General features: G+C 45.3%; 1 protein-coding gene and 1 pseudogene across 4 annotated transcripts in view; both read right to left on the bottom strand.

The window, feature by feature from the left end:
• LOC126522607 (acetyl-CoA acetyltransferase A, mitochondrial-like) overlaps positions 1 to 23809 on the bottom strand; it is a 67303-nt gene that overhangs the window by 2536 nt on the left and 40958 nt on the right. For 3 of the 4 annotated variants that reach the window (XM_050171378.3, XM_055066492.2, XM_050171380.3), the window contains 5 exons: positions 21929 to 22076; positions 13980 to 14093; positions 11936 to 12000; positions 8519 to 8676; positions 6408 to 6524 (listed from right to left, as the gene is read on the bottom strand). In XM_050171378.3, coding sequence (XP_050027335.1) covers positions 6408 to 6524; positions 8519 to 8676; positions 11936 to 12000; positions 13980 to 14093; positions 21929 to 22076 — 602 coding nt within the window. The remainder of the gene's footprint in view (positions 1 to 6407; positions 6525 to 8518; positions 8677 to 11935; positions 12001 to 13979; positions 14094 to 21928; positions 22077 to 23809) is intronic. The other variant, XM_050171379.3, reaches the window with a different exon arrangement.
• LOC129382475 (uncharacterized) lies at positions 15634 to 18160 on the bottom strand (annotated as a pseudogene).

Genomic DNA, 23809 nt, shown 5'->3' with positions numbered 1-23809 from the left:
ATAAAAAAGAAATGCAAGAAATTTGGAGGAAATAAGGTCAAAGCCCGCAATAATGAAACCCCAAGACAACAAAATGCTGTATTTGTGCGAATGTAACTCAAACGAGATTGTAAGATGAGGGCCGACTTTCCTGTCTGTGAAATCAAAATAAACAAAGAGAAATAGTACCTTTAATCAAAGAATCAATTCGGAAGAGAGTTCTGTTCCCTTATCGTCATCTGAGGACGAGACGGGAGCTTGACTTGAGTGGCGCTCTCGGGTGATCACTTTCGAAGGTTCACTTCTGTCAAATTTCACGTGATTGCACCAAAAGCAGCCCCGACAAGTGTTTCTGGCACCATGCCAAGCTCCCAAGAGCGCTGTCAGCCGCACACTTGAGGGGTTTCAGTGTGCAGACGAGCTCAGCCTCACAAAAGTGAAACAGTCTCCAAAAGTTATCACCGGAGAATCAAGTCATCAGGTTTGGGCTCGACAGCACCCATGACTTGATTTATACCAAATGCCCTGTGTCGCCATAAGGCCACGAGTGAACAGAGTCAAAGCATTAAAGTCCGCAGAGTACTACACCACCGTAACTGTAATACCAGCCACAAGCACAGTGAAAACGGTGTCAATTCCAAAGAAAAAAAAAAAAAAAAAAAGTTTAGATCGACTCGACTACAAGTTGCGAATGCAACACACAAAAGCAGGGGATCTAGAAACATTAAGTTAGTCAATTTTGCTGTTACAAGAATGTAACACGAGGGTTGAATTCAAATGAAAATAGCCCACAACAAAGAAAAAGAAACCCTCCTTACAATCAAGTAAAGAGTATTTTCGTATCCCTGGGGAATGTTCATAGAATTATTGCATTACGCACCTCTCGACAGGCAATGTCACAAATTACGAATCAACAAAATTTGCCGAAGTGCTCAAATCACGTTGTTAGAAATAGGTGGAGTGACAACACGTTAAAAATGTGAGAATCCTGCACCATGCGGAAAGGTGGCGCCACGTGTCTGGGCTCACCTGGCTGTGCCCAGAGGCTTACGCAGTAAGGTTGTTGAGCGTGTTCAAAGCAATCATAGGGGCTTGTGAAGAAAGTGTGGTCGTGCTATATCGTGCGCATACATTAAAGATGAATTCTTCGAAATGTTTTATGCATAAGGGCTCAGTATGCAGCATTAAAAAGCTCAGTCACGCCTGGCCTTGGTAATGCGCCTCCCTGGGTAATAGATGGGCAGCCGATGCTGTGACCGCATTCTGGTAATTCTATGAATGCGCTAAGTGTATTGTATTTGCTCTCGCAAGATCACTTCTACGTATCTTATAGCCAGCGTCGTATAAAGAGCGGAAGTGCGCCAGTGCTGCGTAATGTGCGAGACATACTTCCACTCCATAGTATAAACAAACAGGTTCTGCGGGAAACTGCCACTCCTTTTGTGCAGCACCAAAGATGGTCTGCGCAGGAACATTTGAAGAGCATACGAAGACCACCTAAGTGGTGCAATTGAAGCTTAAATATTTATCAGAACGTAGCAAAGGTATCATATTGTGTTTACATCAACCTTGCACCTCAGGTCAACTGACCAAACAGTATATTTGCCATGCACCGCTAATATATTCGGTAATCCTGTAGACGTCTGCGGGAAGGAGAGTGCTTTAAGATCCACGTGGGTTAAGGGACAATGCAGTCAAGTGGACGACAGCTTGCAACGGATGGCTATGAAGCTGTTCTCTGAAGCAGGTGACGTGCTTCTGCGTTTGTAAACAAATTAATAGGAACAAATCCATAATAATTTCATTCACAGTGTTGACATTACCTATGCAATAAAGAATTTTGCCATAAGAGAGCAGTTATAGCTCGAAGATTGTGCTCTGTGGAAAGCCATACTGCATGGGGATGCTAAATACAGTCGCCGACCGTTTATTCGGACCTCACGGGGACTGCGGAAATGTCCGAATAAACAGGTGTCCGAAAAAGCAGATTAAGAAAAAAAAATGAAATCCTTTATTTCCACGCACTTATTCGGGCTCGGCAGTAGGCTTGAAGAAATCGTGAGTGCGCCGTTGCACGCTGTCCCGTTTACGCGCAATCAGATAAGCCTGAATCTCGGAGAGGGTCGTACGGTCACTACAGGCGGCTGAAAGCACAGTCACTGCCTGTGCACGCTCCGCATGCGACGGCAGCGTAGCACATGGTGCGTCATCTTCCGACTCGGAGTCATCGTCCGGCGGAGCAGCAGAAACCTGACGAACGATCTCGCCGTTGTCGAGTTCTGCGCATGTCAGTACAGCAGTGTCAGCACTTGTGAAACTGTCAAATGAGACGGTGTCCGGAATCACAATGCAACCACTGCGCAGGTCTCGGCAGAATATTTTCCGCGTCAGTAGGGAGCACATCGGAAGGCGACAAATCTTAGGCCTCCCGGCACCCGCTTGCCGGCATTCCCCAGCGCAGTCTGCGCGGGCACTGTCGGCGCCATTAGACACTTGACGCGATGTTTCCGTACGCCACGTTGGATCACCGAAACCTCGACACAGTACACAACGCAAACACCACCGTGCCGACACCAGTCGCACAAACGAAAAACGTGCTACTCGCAGCGTCGTGCGCGAAAGAAACAAATCAGCTGCTGGATTGTCTTGACATGGCTTACTAAGCTGAAACCGGAACTACTGTACGACCACTCTATCGAACCAGGCAGAAACGATGATGATGAGCGGGGATTTCCAGTAGCGCCACTTCGTGGGGCAGCAAGGAGGCTCCGTTCAAAACAAAAATGGCGTTCAGCAAGTCGCACTATGCGCCGCGGTCAGAGTTGGTGCATGATGCCCTCGAACGAGTTGGCTCAAGAAGTGTCCGAAAAATCAGACGAGGGGTTGCAGGGCGTCCGAACTTTCGGCAGTTGTTATACATTATGGTCTATGGGGAGAATGGCGGTGCCGCGAAGCTGACCGAATAATCGGGCATGTCCGAATTTTTGGAGTCCGGAAAATCGGTCGGCGACTGTAATGCGAAAGCAGAATGGTGCTAAATAGACCAGGAAAAGAAAGCTCACTTTGTTTATTGGATAGTGCATTATTTATGCCAGCACAGCACGTATAAAACACAAAGGTGTCAGAACAATGAATTGCAATCAGCATGTTAAAACAAACAATACTAGACAAGCCTCGAAAGCTTCTGCAGCTTCTGTTGCAGTACTGCCTTTCTGATTTCCACATAATAATGAAGCACTTGCGACATAACATCAACCTTGTGCTGACAATAGGGAAAAGATAAACTAATCTTCCACTATGTTGTCTATTGTTACGTCATATGCGTGCCTTTCACCAGCATGTTTGTGAAATATTTTTTCTACTTCCTTTAAAAGCATGAACAGAGAAGTGTCTGAGTGCACTAATCCTTATTGCCGCGTCTTGCACGCTACTAATGCTGCTTCCGGCCTTGATGTTGCATTATTTTTAGCCGTCAAGCCAGTGCGGCAACGTTGGCAGCTGGTGTGCTTCCGTATCTTTCGGCACAAGAATCATACTAGATAATTATGCAGTCAGTCACATCATCTGATGAGGATATATCTGAAAATATATTTTCACACTCAGCTGCTTCTTCCACTAAGCCATTTAGCTTCTGCTTCAGTTCCTCTAGACGTGACACCATGGGAACAGATTCCTGTTTGTTAGGTCAGAGAGAGTTAAAAGACGCAGCTCTTCAGTAGTTTGCACCTGGCAACTGCCAAACTTTGGCAGCTTCACATGACTATATACTGAAAGCATATTTAACTGTAAGAATGTAAGCAAGGGCTTACATTCTTACATCCTGTTTGCTTGGCGTATGGCACGAAAATTTTTTTCAAAAACACCTTGATTGAATTTGGCAGTTAGCACATATATAAAACCACACTTATCTAACACATACTTTGAAAGTTGGATTGTTGAACGTATGGTTACTCGCAGGCCTTTAGCAGTTGATAGAGACAGGAAGTTATGGGATAACTTGTGGGATAACTTTACCACGTTATAAATCGTTTTCCTAGTTTAGCCATTGCAAAGTTGATTCTAGGACGACAATCTTTGCAGCCTTCCTTGGGATGCTTTTGGTTCAAGGCACCAAGGAGGTTATTCAGCCTTACCGTAAAGTCAACTGCCCCTTTCATACTGTATAAGCCCAGTATTAGTTCTAGTAGGAACACAAATACAGTCGCCGACCGATTTTCCGGACTCCAAAAATTCGGACATGCCCGATTATTCGGTCAGCTTCGCGTCACCACCGTTCTCCCCATAGACCATAATGTATAACAACTGCCGAAAGTTCGGACACCTTGCAGCCTCTTGTCTGATTTTTCGGACACTCCTTGAGTCAACTCGATCGAGGGCATCATGCACCGACTCTGACCGGCGCATAGTTCGACTTGCTGAACGCCATTTTTGTTTTGAACGGAGCCTCCTTGCTGCCCCACGAAGCGGCGCTACTGGAAATCCCCGCTCATCATCATCGTTTCTGCTTGGTTCGACAGAATGGCCGTACAGCAGTTCCGGTTTCAGCTTAGTAAGCCATGTCAAGACAATCCAGCAGCTGATTTGTTTCTTTCGCGCACGACGATGCGAGCAGGCCGCGTTTTTCGTTTGTGCGACTGGTGTCGGCACGATAGTGTTTGCTTTGTGTGCTGTGTCGAGGTTTCGGTGTTCCAACGCGGCGTACGGAAACATCGCGTCAAGTGTCTAATGGCGCTGACAGTGCGGGTGCCGGGGGGCCTAAGATTTGTTGCCTTCCGATGTGCTCCCTACTGACGCGGAAAAAGTTCTGCCGAGACCTGTGCAGTGGTTGCATTGCGATTCCGGACACCGTCTCATTTGAGAGTTTCACAGGTGCTGACACTGCTGTACTGACATGCGCAGAACTCGACGACGGCGAGATCATTCGTCAGGTTTCTGCTGCACCCATTCTCTATGCTGCACCGCCGGACGATGACTCCGAGTCGGAAGATGACGCACCATGTGCTACGCTGCTGTCGCATGCGGAATGTGCACAAGCAGTGACTGTGCTTTCAGCCGCCTATAGTGACCGTTCGACCCTCTCCGAGATTCAGGTTTATCTGATTGCGCGTAAACGGAACAGCGTGCAACGGCGCACTCACGATTTCTTCAAGCCTACTGCAGAGCCCGAATAAGTGCGTGGAAATAAAGGATTTCATTTTTTTTTCTTAATCTGCTTTTTCGGACACCTGTTTATTCGGACATTTCCGCAGTCCCCGTGAGGTCCAAATAAACGGTCGGCGACTGTACCATGGAAAGTGGATGGGGAAATGGCACCACGGTAGCTCAATTGGTAAAGCATCGCACGCGTAACGCGACATGTGGGATCATTCCCCACCTGTGGCAAGTTGTTTTTTCATCCACTTTCAATTCCATTAATTTATAATTTGTTTTAATTAGTGAGTACAAGTAATTTCCCGTGTTGTCATTAGTGTTTTTGTTTGTTGGCTTATTATATTAATAAACATTGGGCCCCCTCAGTTAGCCACCTTTCTTCTCGTTCTCCCCACTTAAACCACATAAAACACCTTCACCATATTTATTTACAAAAACGGCAAACTGCCAGAAGCGTTTGCGTGCACCAAAAAAACATGGCCACCATCTTGTTCATAGATTGCTTGTTTCATTTCAAATGGCACGGCCACACCGTCTATATATGAAGAAATGCTGAGGTGGACTTGGGATGCTTCACATGGCGGCCACAGTGTGAGCTGGCACGCCTTCGGCAGTGATTGAGAACTGGGGCCTTATTGACTCTAAAAGTGGTCATCCCAGAATGTGTGTCCCATGTTTCAAGAACGCAGGTTTCAGTACCGCCGAACGGTCATTTACGAATGACGTGTACAGGAAGAATGCTGTTGCTTGTACTGTATGCATCTACGGGTGACAGTTCCTACAGTGAATGCTGTTTCCCGTAGATGCTGATGTGCCTGGTTCAGAGTTGAATCTCGTGATAGTGATTGCATCTCCGCTAATGACTGTTTAAGCAAATCACCACATGCTCGTGCCAGCATACTTCCTGACGAGCCCTATTGACAAGGGTTATGAAAGCCTACTAGCTCCATGGCCATGCTGCAGCACGACTTTAGATACTTGCAAAACATTTTCTCGTGTGCACCAAGAACATCAAACAAGGAGACCAGAGCTGCGTAAGAAAGTGCTATATTTATTTCTTCCAATAAAATCTGTACAAGAAAACAATATATTAGCGTGCCTATATTTTCGAAGCTTTAACTATGTGGAACGAATTTGTGATGACGCACATACTAAACACAGCCATTACAAAAAGGTACGGTCCAGATATCTGGCAAGTGGAGGTCCCACAATGGCACATAGGTTCCAGCCAATTACAGTGGATACATCTGCCCTCATGCAAACAGAGGCAGACTTACAACTTCTCAATGAGTATGGCAGAAGCACCACCGCCACCATTGCAGATCCCAGCCAAGCCATACTGTCCCGGCTTCAAGTGCAGCGCCATGCGCCCAGTTATCCGAGCACCAGACATCCTGAAACAGAGGCCACATAACAGCAAGTCAGAAGAGACTTCATATAACGAGGTTTGACTGTCCAAATCTTCTCACTTCAACAGTCTTTGCATTGTTGGCAACTGCCACGTAAGTTCTCTAGGCTCTGTGCATGTGCTGGAAGCTTTGCATTTACGTTGTGACCGATGACCAATGAGCTATCGAGCTGGCCATGCAGATGGACTTCAAAGTTTAGTAGGTACTGGCCTAGCACATTCACGCAGAGATAAAGATTCTCTTCGAAGACAAACAGATTGGCATTTGCTAAACACTGGAGAACTAAACACTTTTTAGCAGTATGTTACTTGTGCCACGAGCACAAGTGACACCCACTATACACAGCAGCTTAGCCACAATACATTTCTGTATGACCAAGATCAATTTTCCGGACAAGCCCAATCATTCGGACACATTTGGGACACTGCCATGTACTTACAGAAAGGCAATGTCTGAAATTTCAGTGGTTCAAATCCTTTCCCATCCATTTTTTTTTTTACTTTCTGCTGTCATTGAAGCTATGAAATGGCATTAAATGAAGCAACCACTGCCAGCAGTTTGATTACCACACCAACTGGAACCAACATTCTTGCATGCTGTATGTACTCTATGAGAAACAAAATTGAGTAAATGCAATATTTGCTGCAAAAATGTGAAGCTTTCTCCCCATGACACACTGCACATATGCCCCTGCTATGAAAGCAACTAGGCTGCAGCTGGCTGAAAGTACACACCGCCATGAGCTGGAGGCTATATCGGCTACGAAAGCCACCATGTGTCTACAGTCGACAACCGATAATTCAGATTCAACGGGGAACGTAAACAAGTCCGAACTATCGAATGTAAAAAAGAAACGAAAAAAAAAAAAAAAGCGAATGTATCCCAAAAAACTATTTTATATACGTTTCAAGGCCTCTATGAAAGGAAGAAGTGGTTGATTGATTGCTGCGTGCACTTCAGCTTACGTGCAATTAAGTCCACCTGTATTTCTGCCAGTTTTGTGTTGTCTCTGCACGTCGATGCAAGTACTCCAAAAACTAGTCAGATCCACATGTGCAGGCTCCAGAGCACACGGCACAGCATCATCATTTGGGTTAGAGTCACAGTTTGACGGTGGGAGAACTTGCTCAATTGTTTCATCGTCATACAACACCGCACTGTCGATGTCTGCAAAGTCTTCAAATGTAACAGTGGCAGCAATCTGCACACTGTAGCCTAGCAGGTCATCAATGATACCTTCATTTGAGCTCGTTATGGTAGGCTCTTGAGTTGCGGAGCCTGGCTCATTCGGACTGCGACTCAAGATTCATTCAGAATCTGACTGCGAGAGCACCGATGGTGCCATTTGATGCAGACTGTCAACAACTTCACGAAAAAGACTTCTTGGAGCCAGCAGAGCGCTGTCTGGAATGCATACTAAACAAACAAGCAAAGAATGGTGCAAAGCTGCCCGGAAGGCAAATTCAACAAACAGGAGCGGACCACGCACGGTGGGGCCTGAATGGATGTGATGATCGCGATATTGTTGCGACCTCACAACTCAGGCAAAGCCTTCAAGATCAGCATTTGCAGTTAAATCTATGAGGCACAGTGCTGCAACCAAGGCAAGGCCTCAAGGATCACCATCTAGCGTGTAATCTCTGAGGCCATACTTGATAACTTGTAGAGGTTGCCAGAGGAAATAATGGCAGCAGTCAGTGTATGCTACCAGCCAGGTATGGAGTCTGGATAATTGAATATAGAGCTGGCGGCAGTCTGAAATATCGGTCGTCTTGTCTTTACAGGTGTATGGGGCCATTGGCGGTGCCGCGAAGCTGTCTAAATTACCAAGCATGTCCGGATATCGGTGTCTGATTTATCGATCGATTACTAGTTCATAGCCCACTACAGTGAGTGCAGGTGTGCTCAACATAGCAACACATGCTGCATGTACAGTATGGGACAACTACAGAAGGCAAAAACAAAAGCAGCACACTCACCCAATAGGGTGTCCCAGGCTAACTGCTCCACCGTGAATGTTCACCTTTGATTGGTCCAGCTTGAGGTGCTTTATGTTGCACAGCACGACAGAACTGAAGGCTTCGTTGATTTCGAACATGGAGACATTTTCAGCCTTCAAACCAGCTGCCTTCAAAACCTAGAATGAGGGCGAAACAGAATCGCAAAGCTCAGGACTGCAGTGTTGCAAGTGCACCCACTAGACACTATGTCACACTCAAAGAACACACGTGAAGAACATTGGACAAATACTAGGGGTGTGCGAATATGCTAATGTTCAAATTGAATAGTGAAAGTTTGAATAATACCATTCACGGATGGAATATCTAATATTTGATATCTCAAATACCGGTACCCTCGGTGAATGACCCAGCTGTAGTTGGTGTATCTTTATCGGTACAAAGCTCAACCAGGCCGACCAGACAGATCGAAACAATTAAGGGAGGAGGCTACCCTGGAGACCGAACTTTTTTGTTTTTTAAGATATCCGGTTGAAACTTTCAGAGTACGTTCACACCACCGAACTATGAGGAACTGCAAAGTTTCAGGAAGATGTGTTTATTAGTTCCAGAGTTATTGAGGTCTAACTAGGTGGCTCATGTACATGCCTGAGGAAGAGCCTGGTGAAATGCCAGGACATCGTAGGAAGCTGAAATTCACTGTGATGATCCCTTGCTAGATATCCCAGGGGCTACAAAGCCCTTTTCTTTAATTTCCCCTCCAAGAAATTTTAACAACTTTGAATTTTGATGTAGCCAGTAATGACCACATTCATCAAGAATTAACTATAAATTACCTGCACCAGCTCTAAAAAAAAAAAAAAAAAAAAAAAAAAAAAAAAAAAAAGAGAAGCCTGTTACCCCTGGAAAAGTCATTCAGGAAGAGAATAAAAAAGAGGGCACACAAATCTGAAGAGCGGCTCCCCAGCACCACTACTAGCGAAAAAATCCATTCTGAGAAAACAGGCCTTAAAGTTGAAAACATTTTTTTTTATTAGAAAGCTCCTGCGGAGCTTCTAATTAGCTCTTGCGGCCCCAGGCGCACTCAATGTGTCGGAGTTTCGACTGGCGACAGCCGATAGCACAGTTCCGCTGCTGAAAGCGTCTATGCAGTCAGCACTTGCTGCGGAAGACCGGAAGTTCGATGCTCGTACAAATTGCATAATGCGCTTCCGTGCACCGAACATCTCCACTGCCTTCGGCTTCATTGCCAGCATCGCGTGCAGCAAAGAACTAGCAGAAAAAAAAAAAAAAAAGGAATGAAACTAAACGATAACGCAAGGCGATGAGCAGCAGCTCGCAAGCAGGCGTCTATTGAGGTGGACGGAGCAATGGGCAACAACAACATGAGCCCGGCGGGTGCAGTATCAAAGGAGCCGCCGCCAATGGCAGGTGCGCTTTAGCCCGCGGGATTTGAATGCGCTGCTCCGGCCAATCAGTGGTCGGCATCACATAGCGGGAAAACGCCAATAGCGCCTCAACCGCGGCGATGATGGCATTTTGCAAGGCGGCAAAACAGAGAAAGAATTCACGGTCAAAACGACCCCAAGATGGCGCAGGCAGGCCGCATTGGCCAGGAATAGCGTGCGCACAAAGTTTGACTTCATTTCGGCATTTGCGCGTGTTTTGTGGGCCGCGGTGGCCTCAAAAGTAGCGTTTTTTTTGTACATTGCGATTGAATTAGGTGCACATAATTACAGAACAGGTAGTTGCGGTGGCCTCAAAAGTATCGTTGTTTTGTACATTGCGATTGAATTAGGAGCTGATAATTACAGAACAGGAACCAATAATATTGTTTTTCAAAACTCTTTTTCGCGATTTTTCGGTTTTCGAGGGCCACGTCCCCCCTCCTTAAGGGGGGACGTGGTGCGAATGATTAACTTTAGCTGTACCCTACGTGTCTACAACATTTGTCCTAACCGTTGCAGGGGCCCTTTAAGTAATGTGAATGAATGAATGCATGGTTTTTATTAGCGCAAGGGCGAGGTATGACCAAAGAGTGCCATGCCAGTTTTAGTGACTTCGCAGTGTAGTGATGGATTCTATGAAGTTGAAGTGACGTGGCTGTAAAGGGGCCTAAAAAATAGTCGCTCCAAAGTGACTAAAATCTGCATAATAAGATTATGGCGATGACATATGACGTGTACTATAAACATTAGGATGCAGTTCAAAAAATTATACGAGCAATCAGGTTGATGAAGGCATCGAGGTGTACCGTATTTACTCGCATAATGATCGCACCCCTGAATTTTGTCGTCAAAATTCGATTTTTTTAATTTCCCGTGTAATGATCGCACCCCGAACTGGCCGCGGTGATATGTCACATGCCAAGTCTAGCTAATAATGATCGCGCTTACCATCTGTCGAATGCTACGTGAACGACTCTTCAAGACAAGCCAAGCGATCTGCACGCACCAAACATTCTTAAGTAGATGCCTCATTTCATTAATTTCATCACTTTCATGACAAAAAGAGGTACAACCAAACTTGCCTTTATTATGAGTAGGCTTTATAATGGTTGTGGTCAACAAAAACAAAAAAGGCGCCTTTCGATGCTTTTCACCTGCACTCGTGAGCACGCAACAAATCGCGTGCGGCAATGATAGTAGCCAGGTTTACACTGATACGTTAAAAGTGTACCCTATTCATACGCCGACGCTTGTAACACAACTAAGATATTCGCCCACCCTTAGCGGAAACGTGCCGTGTTAGGATAGTAGTGAAGACAGATGCCGCAGTTTCCGCACCACGCCGACCATGCGTTTGTCCCCTCAAAGTGGACATGGCTACGTTATTGCCGCAAACTTGCTGATATTAATGATATTATTCATCACTGATACGGAAGACTGTTTCAATGCACGTAATGTACTCACGAGAAGAAAAAAAGAAATCGCATTCGGCTTGCTCCGCCGGCCGCCATTTTTGTTTTGGTGTCCCGCAGCAAACGCGGGACGGAAATTTTTTGTTTTTTTTTTTCGCGGGAAATTTAACCCGCGTAATGATCGCACCCCTGAATTTGCGTCAATTTTTCCGACTAAAAAGTGCGATCATTATGCGAGTAAATACGGTATATATCCTTCGTATTATGTTTTACTTTGCCGGACAGCCTCGTCTCTTTCTCATTTAATGCAAATTTTCTGCTATTCGATTCGATATTAGTTTCTTTTTTCTTGGTTCGATTCAAAACCTACTCTGTATTTGCACACCCATAACGAATAGTGCTTCAGAAATTCAACGCACACCAACATAGCACATAAAACATCCTAAAAATTCACATGACACAACTTTGTCAGAGAGAACGCTTATATAACTTTTTTAAAAACCAAACCAATTACAAGCGCACAAGAAAAATGCAAAAACTACCATGCTTAGAACCCATCAGCACGTAACATTTCATACCTTTGGCATTGCATACGCAGGTGCAATGGAAAAGTGCACTGGCTCCACAGCTGCGTCACCAAAGGCTATGAGGAAACAGAGAAAAGAAATGCGAAGATGTTCACAAGGAGGGTACAGAAACCACAAAACGTGATTGAAGCATGTCAAATACTGTGCCAGCTCCTTAGAACCCTCCCAGAGAAGACAGTCTAGGGAAGGTGTTTCTTTCTGGCATTCTGCTTCTGTAGCAACAGCCACGATAAACCACAGGCAGAATCTGACTGTGGCAGGGTATGTGACCATGTTGCAAAGGAGCAACAAACAATGATTGGTATTTTTTTTTTTCACAGAGCCGTAATTAGAGTGAGAGATGGTGTAAAAGGATCGTGCACTACAGGAATCTCCATATGCGAGCATTTTGCATCCTACTCTTATCAGTGATGAAGAGCACGCTTAATTAATCTGCAGAAAACTGATCTGCACATGTACAACCCATGCGCAAATTAAACGAAAATTTCGCCTTGAGGTGTGGCTTCAAGGCAGTGCAAGTGGCACCGACGTGAAGCCACACCAGAAGGCAAGCTCTTTATCATCTCGAGTTTCATTACCTCCTAGGGGTTCATGCTGAAGCTCCCTCTCCCCTTTTTCATGGTCACTTATTCTTTTTGGATTACCCCTTTGCGTTTTGGCTGTGTGAGCAGCTGGCTAATAGTGCACATGGCACTGGCAAACCAAAACTCGAATCACGAGAGCTGCACTCGATGGCAGTCCTTCCTTTAAAGTGAAGCAGATTATCAGTATCATCGAAGATGTGGGGGACACAGCTGCTAGCCAAAGATATGGCGTGGAAGAGTTAATGCTGTTTTGTGCAGTTATTTCTGACAGTTATATGTGACAATTCTTTTTCTTTACGAGATGTTGTAATTGAGGGCGAGTTGTACGAGGACGTAGATTACACAGGAAATTATAGTATTTACTGTTTCTGCCATGCCTTGTATTGGCACAGAATATTGTCGACTGGCCATGAAACGCCACAAGATACCTTTTGCTGCCCCTTTTAGGCACCCCGCTTACGTTTCTTTTGCACAGACCTGATTGCAATCTTTTTGTGCTAATATCAGCATGCATAACAAATACAGTAGATCCCCACTGAAACGTTTTTCAGGGAACTGCACAAAAAAAGAGCGAGCAGTTGGGAACACGTAACCGTGAGGAAGGCAGCATATCATCACAGCAACGACATAAACTGCTCTGAATGGCTGTCAGTACAGTTATTAGATGTCTTGACGCTCGCACTGCGATTGGGGACGGCACATGCTCACATGTACAGTCGAGCTGAATCATAACAATCCCAGATATAACAATTTATTGTTTGCCACATCTTACAGCAGTTATGACTTTCCGACACTGCCTATTGAAACTGCGCCCAAATATAATAAGCATTTTCAACAGCGGCATAACTGTTACAACAAACGCTTAAAAACCAGTCGCAGTAAAAGGAGTGCCCACGCAAAGTTCCTGAGGCATGGCAGCGCGCACGCTGCAGCATGCCCCTCGCTCCAATCCAACAGCGACAAAAATAAGACTGCCGTGATGAGTGCCGTGCATGGCTTTCAAAATCCGAAGCAGAATGCTAAGGTAACCAAAGGAGAGTCCACATAACTACTGATACAGCAACTATTTTTCCCGGTATCATTGAGTTTGTTATAAATTGGTTGGACTGTAGGCTCAACTGCACTAAATAAAAAATTGTATTGTGGGTTTTAATGCTACAAAACTGCGTGGCAGCTTATAAGGAGCACCATAGTGGAGGGCTCTGGAGAAATTTTCACCGCCTGGAATTCTTTTATGCGCCATCCAAGCACATGAGCTTTTTTTTCGTATTTCACCTTCACTAGTGTGCCGCAGAGACTGTACCTTGGACCTTGACCTCATCAGCACATCCCTATAGCCACTGCAGAGGGTATAAGTACTAAAGAGGTTTCATTGCTATAACAGTGCTCCCGATTATCTATAGCTATGGCCACAAAAACAAGTGTAATGGACATGCTGTACTGCAACTTACCAACAATGCGTGCAATGGGCTTCACTCCAAGCCGGTCAGCTGCCTGACGGGTCATCAAGACACAGGCCGCAGCCCCATCATTCAGAGTGCTTGCATTTGCGGCAGTGATGGTGCCTAGAAAAATAAGACGGTAATAATCATGAGCATAAGTAGAAGCTCCAAACAATTGACTAAAGCTTTCTTGGCCCAATTCAAAATGTATGCAAAATCACTTCATTCGAATTGAAGGATAATTCAAACTGCTCTACTGGTCCCAGGAAAGTCCAATGCAATTGGACGGAGAAAAATTAGCAAATTCAAACTCCAAAAACCACGCAATGGTTATTTCAAACACTATTTCTCACTCCAGTGGACTGCTTTTCGGACAAGCTCAAGCCAAAAGCAAAGGTTCAATGCACCATAGCTATGGTAAAAAATGAAGCAGGAAGCCAATACGGATCCGGAGCAAGCTGAGTAGTTTACAACCCCCTTTCTCATCTAGCTCAAGGGGGGAGGTGAGGATCAGAGCCAACGTTTCTGTTCTTTGACCTAGAGCAACGAAATTTGGCAGCCACACTCGAAAGTGTCTTAAATAAAGAAATATGCAGTTTCGTTACGCCATCTTGACTAGGTTTCAAGTTACGAAATGTTACATGTGTTCCGCTTGTAGAAAACCTGGCACTGTAACGAAACATAGTTTCGTACACCTGTAGTTTCAATCTTTGCTCAAAAGAGCACTGCAGGGTACAACAGTCCCAAAAATTTTTTTAACTGCTTTGTTTTTTTTACACAAAACATGTTCACCTTCACTAATTGTACCAGAACTTATTCACAAATTAACATGCAGAAAAAAAAAAAGCTAAGCCCTCAGCAAGATATTGAACACTCATACTCTCAAGCACACTTCAGGGAATACATAAAAACAATCAGGATCAAAATTGATCCAGGCATTCCCATGCTACCCTTTCAGACAATGCAGAATGCCCAAGACACACTTTTGAGAAAACGTCTCAACTTTTTTGAGGCAGTTCACATCTTTTAAAATGCACCAGGATTGTAGTTTTTGCTGTCTTGGCTTGCAGGTGGTTTTTTGGGTCTCTGTCCTTTCATTTCGTGCACACGAGACGATTTTCTGGCTTGCTGATGCTCGACGCTCCATGTGCTTAGTTGCGCCGTTCGAGGTGCCCACGCGCGAAGTACCTAGCCATGCAGTCGGAGGTGCCGATGCGTGAAATGCCTAGTTGCAGGCTTGAGGAGTCGACAATTGATGTGCTTAGTCGCACAGTTTGAGGTGCTGACGCGCAAAATGCCTAGACAGAGGCTCGAAGACTACGCTCGATGTACGTAGCCGCAGTCTGAGACTCCTATGCGCGAAATGCTTAGCCGCGGGTCCGGGGATTATGTGTGCGATGTGCTTAGTCATGAATTGCAAAAGATACGAGTGCTGAAAGGCTTAGCCGCGTATCCGAGCATTGCACGTGTGAATCTTGGTCGCAATGTCCGCGTCGCCGATGCTCGGCATGCTTAGCCGCGGGTCTGAGACGTCCACAAACGTTTTGACACGTCGAGCACCCGTTTTGACACGTCGAGATTACGGCGAGTGGAGACTTCCAGACTCTCGAGGTGCAAGGAGCCGAGCAGATGATGCGAGCCCCGAACTAATGGCAATCAGTCACGTGGCGGGCACGGCCAATCGCAGACTCTGGCACGACCTTCGATCATTTGCTCTTTGTGTGCTTGTTTCTGTATGCAGGAGGTCGCTGAAGCGGCAAATTTGAAGACAGAAATGTGCTTTGCAATGAGACTAAGATGGCGACGCTTGGTTGTGCTGTTCCGGAGATGTTGTGGCTTGAAAAGTGGTATTCTTTCTTGAATTTTGCGAAATTTTTTGCCACCTTGGCCGATAAAGTTTTTAGAGCACTTCTACGATGATATTTCGGAATCTGATAGAAAATGTTATAGAAACTAAAAATGATTTCTTGGCCATTTTTTGCGGTGCGAAAGCCGCGCCCCCTTTTAAACGAAGCAAGAAGGAGCCCCCGGCACATGTTTAATTCCGTTACCATGCACAAACCTACACATTAGGCACTCTAAAGCTTCCTTGCAGTGATTCTGATAAACAAAACACTGGGCAACATTTTCTCAGCGTTTCATTTTCGGGCAGTTGCTGTCACTCATTCCTTCGCCATTTTGCAAATAATGAAGGTGGAATCATGGTTTTTGTATGTATGTGGCCGAACCATTCAGAAGTGCTATAAAACTGTCCATTTTTGTCTGCATGTCTTAAATATGTACAGTCGAACCTCGATATATCGAACAGCGCGGTGAGCGCAAAATAGTTCGATATAGCCAGAATTCGATATATAAAATCACATAGAAAACGCGTCAAAAACTAGCACAAATCAATCAATGAACCAATCGTGGCGCAATAGATACTCACATGAAGCTTCAAACAAAGTATTTATTTAATTCGCTGAAAGTACTGAAGCAGCGTAGCCTGCTTCATATTGGCAACCGCGTGTTTGATCACGGCGTCCTCAACATAGTCCTAACGGTCCACAAGAGATAGTCCAGTCCCTTCTATTGCGCCGCAGTAGCGGCGTACAACGGCCAAAGCAGCTACAGCCTGAGTTGCAGTAGGGAGTGCTGCAACATCAGCGCTTCCTGGATCAGCCTCGGCAGCGTCTTCGTTTGGCCGCTCAGCAGTCACTTCTGCAGCGATCTCCCCGTCTGTTAACTCCGCCACTGTTCCGGTGCTGTCGTCACTGCCAACGAAGTCCTCAATGCACATGCTGTGTGGCTCAGCACCGACAAAGCGCTCGAACTGGCTCCAGGTTTCATCAAGCTGGCATTTTTCCTCTGTGCCATCCAACGTCAAATCTTCGGTTGCTTCCTCGGAAGCTTCTTCAATCCGGGTCACGAAACCCGCATGCCGAAAGCAGTGAACTTCTCGGCGCCGAGAATGAACGCAAAGTTCTTGGCCTTCTGCTGTAGCATTGGTCTCGATATAGGAATATTCCGGCCCCTTACGTCGATAAGCCATTTGTACAGCGCCTTCTCGATGTCTTCAAAGGCAGCTTTGCGTACACGCCGCGCGCCTGAGTGCTGGTTCTGTTCCGCCTTGGCCTTTATGTCACTCTTATTTTTCAGCAGAGTGCTCAAAGTACTCCTAGGGATGTTGAAAGCTTCGGCGACGTTCACTTTCTTTTCTCCATTTTCAACGCGCTGTATCACTTCCAATTTCGCAGCAAATGCCAGGGTCGTACGCTTCTTCGCGTTTGCAGCCATCACACCAACCACGACAGGCCTACGCCACACACACAACGACTGGCGTAGCACAAACGGCAGCACCGAGACGCACGTGTTGTCGATGTTGTCAAACTAGCCAACCTGGCCAAGCCACGGCCATGCCAAGCCGCCGCGTGTGTACGCCGCTACGTTCAAATGGCGCCCTCGGCGCAACAGATGTGGGCAGCTGTCGTACGCAGCAGTCTGAAACGCCCATTGCGCCGCCGCTATCTTCGAGAGTGTTGCGGGAAAGCTCGCCTCCTGTCAACAGAGCGCACTTGGTCTGGGGCGGCGGAGTTCGATATATCCATTTTACATCCGGCCCCGTTCGAAATAAAAAATTAGAAATGCATGAGAATTTCCACGTGATATAGAAAGTGTTCGATATACGCAATAATTCGATATATCGAGGTTTGACTGTATATAATTCAACTCTTATGAAAGTCGTTTGTAAGGCAAAAGAATACTAAAGTTTGACCATTTTCTTTCTAATGCTTACAGTGCAGAAAATGTTTCGTGAACATTATCACAACAAAATCCAGGGCAATTTCTGGGGTTTTAATTTGTTGAGGGACGACATTTAGATAATGCGAATTGTAAATAAAAACTATAGCCGATAGCTCAGAACTTATATCACCATAATAAATTATTTTTCATCGCCACATCTCTTACAAGATTCTACTAATAAGCAAAAAGGAAAGCAGTAAATGAAGATACTCATCGCAGGTCAAGTCCTACCAAATCCAGTTTTGCACCTTCTAAGTTGAATGCGAAATAAGCTTCAGGTTTGACGTGCCAATGAAGGTAACACTTGTTATCATTCCTTTGTGGATAAAGAAAGGCCCATAGACTCTCTGACATGGCACATGATGCGAGCAAAGGCATTCGGACTTTCTTGTATGCTCCATGAATGACCAAAGATTAGCCGTCCACCACACTGACAAATCTGCCGAGACACTCTGCAAAATAAATAAAAGCCAACTGCAATTACTAGACTTTATCTGCACATTACGACAAGCAAATTGGGCAAATCATCTGTGCTAGACAATGCCCCAGCAAAAAATCCTGGATCAGATTTTCCAACATTTTAGGATTTCAAATATTTGACAAAGCCAGAAAACGGTAAATTTTGTTGAATAATGTCACAGCTTCAATGCTTTAAACCTTCACCATTTACTACAATACACTGACGATGTTCTGCTGAAAAAAGATACTCGGTAGCTTGAGCTAGAATAAAACACTGCCAAGTGGAAACTTTACATTCGTTCATAATATATTCAAACGGCGGAAATTTCAGTTGCCATTGTATGCTGGTTTTATGGAGTAGGCCAAGTTCTCCCAGTAAACACTAATAATCAAGGCAGTACAAAAAATTTGTTTCTGAAGTTTGGTCAGCGAATTTGTACTCTTCTAAATTTTGCCTAGACATGGGAAATAAAAAATCGTAAGGTTGCTAGTGTCAGTACAACAATCTTCAACCCTCATTTAAACATTGAACATGAGCCCCAAATTCGTTCCCAATTGTCATGGCCATCAATTCCAAATACAGTCGACGACCAATAATTCAGACATGCTGCATTACTCCTATAGTTCTGCGGGACTTCCACTGGCTCCACAGACAATGCATAAGAACCACCGAAATGCCAGACACCTAACAGCACAGCATGTGACAATTCAAGACTCTGACGGCCCGACAGTGTGATAATTTGGCCGAGCTGAGCACAAATAGTGATACTTTGCTTTTGATATGTCACCAGTATGGTCGTCAGCACCTCCTTGAGACGAAAACTAGCAATGCTTGGCTGATCTACTTGTAGTACTGTAGAACCTCGATGCCATCCCGTTTTGTACAATTTCCTGCCACCAATGCTCCTAACAGAGAATGAAAACTGACCAAATACAGTTATACTTTTTTACCAATAAAAAAAAAAAAGCCATATTTTCGTAATAAACTTTCAGTATATTGCCAAAGTGCGATCGTGTGATACGTTTCCCGGCCACTCATAAACTGAGGCCGGCGCGCTCAGAGTTTTTCACTTCGGTGTCAGGAAATCTCCTCCAAAGTAGCCATAGCCTGCATTTACCACTATCACCTCCAACCCTTGCAATAACCATCTTCACCTGTCTGTTTCACAGGCAAAGTGCCCATTTTATTAAAAGTACAGTGAAACCTCGTTTAACCGTAGCTGGCCGGAGCTCGGAAAAAGTATGTACTAAACTGCAGGACTGCTTAACCGAAATAGCACGAGATCGCCCACTTACCTGTCAAAAACAGAACTCTCAGAGGGTGCGATGAAAGGGGCAAAATACATGCAGTATTTATTCACTTTGCGCGAACGCGACATGTTATTTTCGTTTCATGCCGCGGTGGCCTAGCAGCGACGACAGTGGCTTCAAACTTACTGAAGCTGCGAGCCAGCTTTTCAGCCAGCCCCCTCTTCTCTGCAAACACTCACATGGCAGATTCCTCGTTGGCATTGCATGTTCTCCGCGCACACGAGCAGCAGCGCTGCAGAAGTCGCAGGGTGTCTTTTTCATTGCGGGGTGCTGTTCTTGTCGCGACAATTGCATTCATGAGGCCGACATAACGCGCAGCTTTTGCCACTGTCAGGCCTGAATCGCCCGTGCTGTCGCTTTCAGTGTCGTCCTCATCACTGTTGCTAGTTGACACTTCGGCAATTACAGAGGCAACGATGGCGAAAAGTCAAACCTCGTAGCCTACATCTCTTCGTGGTTGCAGCAGCGCCGCCAAGCAAGTTCTTCGCATTCCAAATGCCACACACCGTAGTCAAACAGTAGATGCCTGTCGCGTGCCAGCGTCAACTTCGTGTCACGTTCGATAGCATGAACAATGTCCAATTTTTCTTCTATCTTCACCCAGCATCTTTTTCTATCCAAGCTTTGGCATAATGCGAGTCCTTCTTTGCACGATGCCACAATGCTCCCTGGCACAGCGCCAAAATGATGTTGATGTGGCTTCACGTGAAAATGCACAGGGCACTTGGAGGTCGTGGTTCTCCATCGGGGGGTGCCCGATAGAGACGGCGCACCGCAGTGTTTGCGCGACGAAAAGTGGAAACGCTACGTGTTAACCGATATGTACACAATAAGCTGGTACGGTTTATGTGGATACAAAACGCATTGTTTAATAGCCGTTGAGTCGGGGATTAGACTTTACTACTTTTAAAATGAAACTACTGTTTAAGCGGGTACAGTTTAACGAGGTTTTACTGTACTGCACGTTTGTAATAGGCAATAACCAGAACGTGCCACCGTTCCTGGAACATCGTCACTGCCCAGCAGCTCAATTTCGTTTTGGTTTCACATCACCATTTTAAAACAACAATGTGCGTCTCAAGTCAAGTCACTTGGACCCTAAGAGCTCAACCTATGTCGGCATCTCGTGCCACAATACTCGGCGAGTGGACACATCAAAGCTTCCCGCCAAATTTCCCCGCCCAATAAAGCTGCCGTCAAGGATGAATTCGAGGAGCACATATGTAAGCTTGCCGAAGCCGCAATAATGACAACACATGCCTGTGGCCGCTCAGGCACCCACCAGATCAACATGCGTCAGCATATTGTTCTGCAACAATTCACTCAGCACTTTGCACTATGTAGATGTCAACTACAGTTGAGCCTGCCAAATTTTTAAGTGGCTTTGGATCGTACGTTTTCCTGGTTAGCACATTCAAGCGACACCAACTTGACCACCCCACCCCCTAACGTCCATGCTGACAAAGGTGTGTGTGTGGGGGTGGGTAGGGAGTGCAGTAATTAGAAATTTGCTTCTCATGTAGACAAGAGAGAGAAGCAAGCATGTTGCACTATCATGTCAGCTAAGTAGAACTTGTTTGCAGCTACTCAACTGTGCCAAATGATGTGCCATGTTTAGTGTAGCATCGTCTTTATTCCAGAAGACACAAGCAGGGTGCACTTCTGGGGAGTACAAGATGCCATGCCGAACATTTGGCTATCGCACTGCAGTTTTGTTGTGCTGTGTTGCCAGGGATGAAGATCCGGCGGATGCATTGGCTGTACTTTGTAGCGACAGCATGACAATGCTAGGATGCGGGCCACTATCTTGTAGTGACGCTTTCTGCTTGATTTTATGTTACTCTGATCATTCATCGTTCACGGCAAGGTAATCCCGCCAGATAACACAGGCGGAGCATCGCCTTGACCACCAACTGACGAAGCGTAAAAAAAACAGGAAAGGCATAGCTGCAAAATAGAGGCCGCGGACTGCCTAACCACAGTGGCAAGCACTATTTTGCACTGTTATCACCGGACGAGTCAACAAGCAACAGCATTCCCACCAATGTGAAAAGACTGCATGCTTGGCACTGCACCAAGAATGCCGTCGCTCGTATACGTCGGTGCGTCTTGCGCCACTTGTTTGAAATTGAATGTATCCCTGGAAGCAATGATCTGAGAATATGGCACACCTTTATTGGCCTTTTCTGAAAAGACACTAATTTTTTCTGGCTAATCTGGTATTTCAAGCTCCCGATTATTCCAACTTTTTGGCAGTCACCGTCGAGTGCAAATTGTTGGTCAGCAACTAATACCATTCCCACATGGCATTACACTACCACCTTAGCAGTATAGTAACACATGGTCACTAGGAACAGTGACATATATAAATATGCTTGGAATAAAACAGGCAACAGTTTACACACCACCATCCTTGAGGAAGACTGTCGGCACGGTGCCAAATTTTTCAAAGTTGGCCCGCGTGTACTCCTCATCTTCCGCTACGACGACATCTGGTTTGCCACGCTTGCCCTGGATTGTCACTGGCACTATTTCCTTGGCTAGAATGCCTTCCTGTAAACAATAAATGGCACAATGTTACACGGCTTTCTGGCGTGATGACTGCTCCAGCGCAGGGCAACACTGAATGGCTACGTTATGAAGGTGCTGAACAGGTCACGCAACATATATTTGGTTTAAAAATATAAAATTGAAAGACATAGAAAGCAAATCAGACAAACATACAAATGGAAGAGGAAAAAAAGAAAATGAAACACAACACATTAGAAAAAGAAATAAGATAGGTCACTGACCTAGTCTCAAGTTATTAGACGTTTCAGAACCCACACGGGTTACTTCATGCAAACAACAAAGATCACGTACTGGTTCCTAAACAACATTCGATTTTCAACTTTCTTCAGCCAGTACGGAACAATAATTTTCTCAACTTCGTCCTGCTGGCTTCAAACGACTCATCATTTTCAACAAAATATAGCTTAATAAATGCAACAAATTGTGACACATTATGCATGTGTGCAAAGGCTAACTGATGTGCTTATTAAAATATGACTTGGAAATATAGAAGAATAAAGCTCAATAAATAATGTCGCAAGAATGCTTGAAGTCATAAGCATGGAGATTAGACAAATCAGTGTACTAAACGTTGCTCCCGTTTAGTTAACGAATGCAGCAGCATGGTTCCCTGCAATTTTTGTTGAAAGCTATGGTTTGCATCCAGGCATTGAGCCTGCAACTTTGTGCTCTGCTGTAGGACGCAGCAGCCACAGCTATCAATGCCCACACGATTGTGTGGTCCAACGACAGCCCAAGAAGTACAACTTCTTTGTCAAATATGAGTGAGTAAGAAAGCGAACATGCAAATGCAGCCTTAAAAGCTTAGTGGCTTGGTCAACAATTACAGTTAAACCTGGATAACGAAACTGAAAAAAGCTTGTACTTTTTATTTATACGCAGTTTTTGAATGAAGACTAGCAGAGACCATGCAACTTCAAAAAGTGCAATGGATGCCAATCCTAGTTAACCCAACTCGTAAACATTTACTTAGCAGAAAAAAGCTGCGTGATTTTTACTTACTGTTTCAGCACAAGGGTTACAGCACAAGGGTTACATTATGCGGCTCTCCAATGAAGCTAAATCATCCAAGGCTACCTCATAATCTTTTGAGCCGACGCACAACATCCAACGCGTCCATTACCTCCCCCTGACAAACTGTCAATGCAATCTTGAATAGTTACACCAAGTATGGCGTCGCCGGACACACCCCCATTCGCACATAGTGCGTCCCTTGCTACGGTGACATCAGGTAGGTTTGAAGGTACCTCTTCGTCTCCACTGACTCCACCTCAGGTGACCTTAGATATCTTGGCCTTCACAAAGCAATTAGTGACTATCTGTTTTATGTCCTGCCAGGATGCAGCAAGCATCTCGATCACTTGATAGATTGCAGTCTTTGTCTGGCATTCAAAACTGATATCCAGGAGAATCTTGTCTATCAAGTGTGGCAATAGCAGCACTTAAAGCTGTTAATGAGCCCTTTATCTAAGGGCTGAATCAGCAATGTGCAATTTGCAGGAAAATACTAAAGCTCGATATTCGAGAGCTGAAGGGCTTTGACGTGGTATGCAGAGCATTTGCCAAGCAACAGCCATATTTGGCACTCTTGTTGCTTGACGACTTCGTTGAACTGCTTCAACGAGACAGAGAAGATTTCCTGTGTCATCCAGGCTTTCGAATTGGCCCCATATATCAGTGGCATTCGCTTGGTTCCTTTGAAACATCTTGGCCGG

Source organism: Dermacentor andersoni, chromosome 6 (assembly GCF_023375885.2).
Source record: "Dermacentor andersoni chromosome 6, qqDerAnde1_hic_scaffold, whole genome shotgun sequence".
NCBI lineage: Eukaryota > Metazoa > Arthropoda > Arachnida > Ixodida > Ixodidae > Dermacentor > Dermacentor andersoni.
This window is presented reverse-complemented; position numbering and strand designations above follow the sequence as displayed.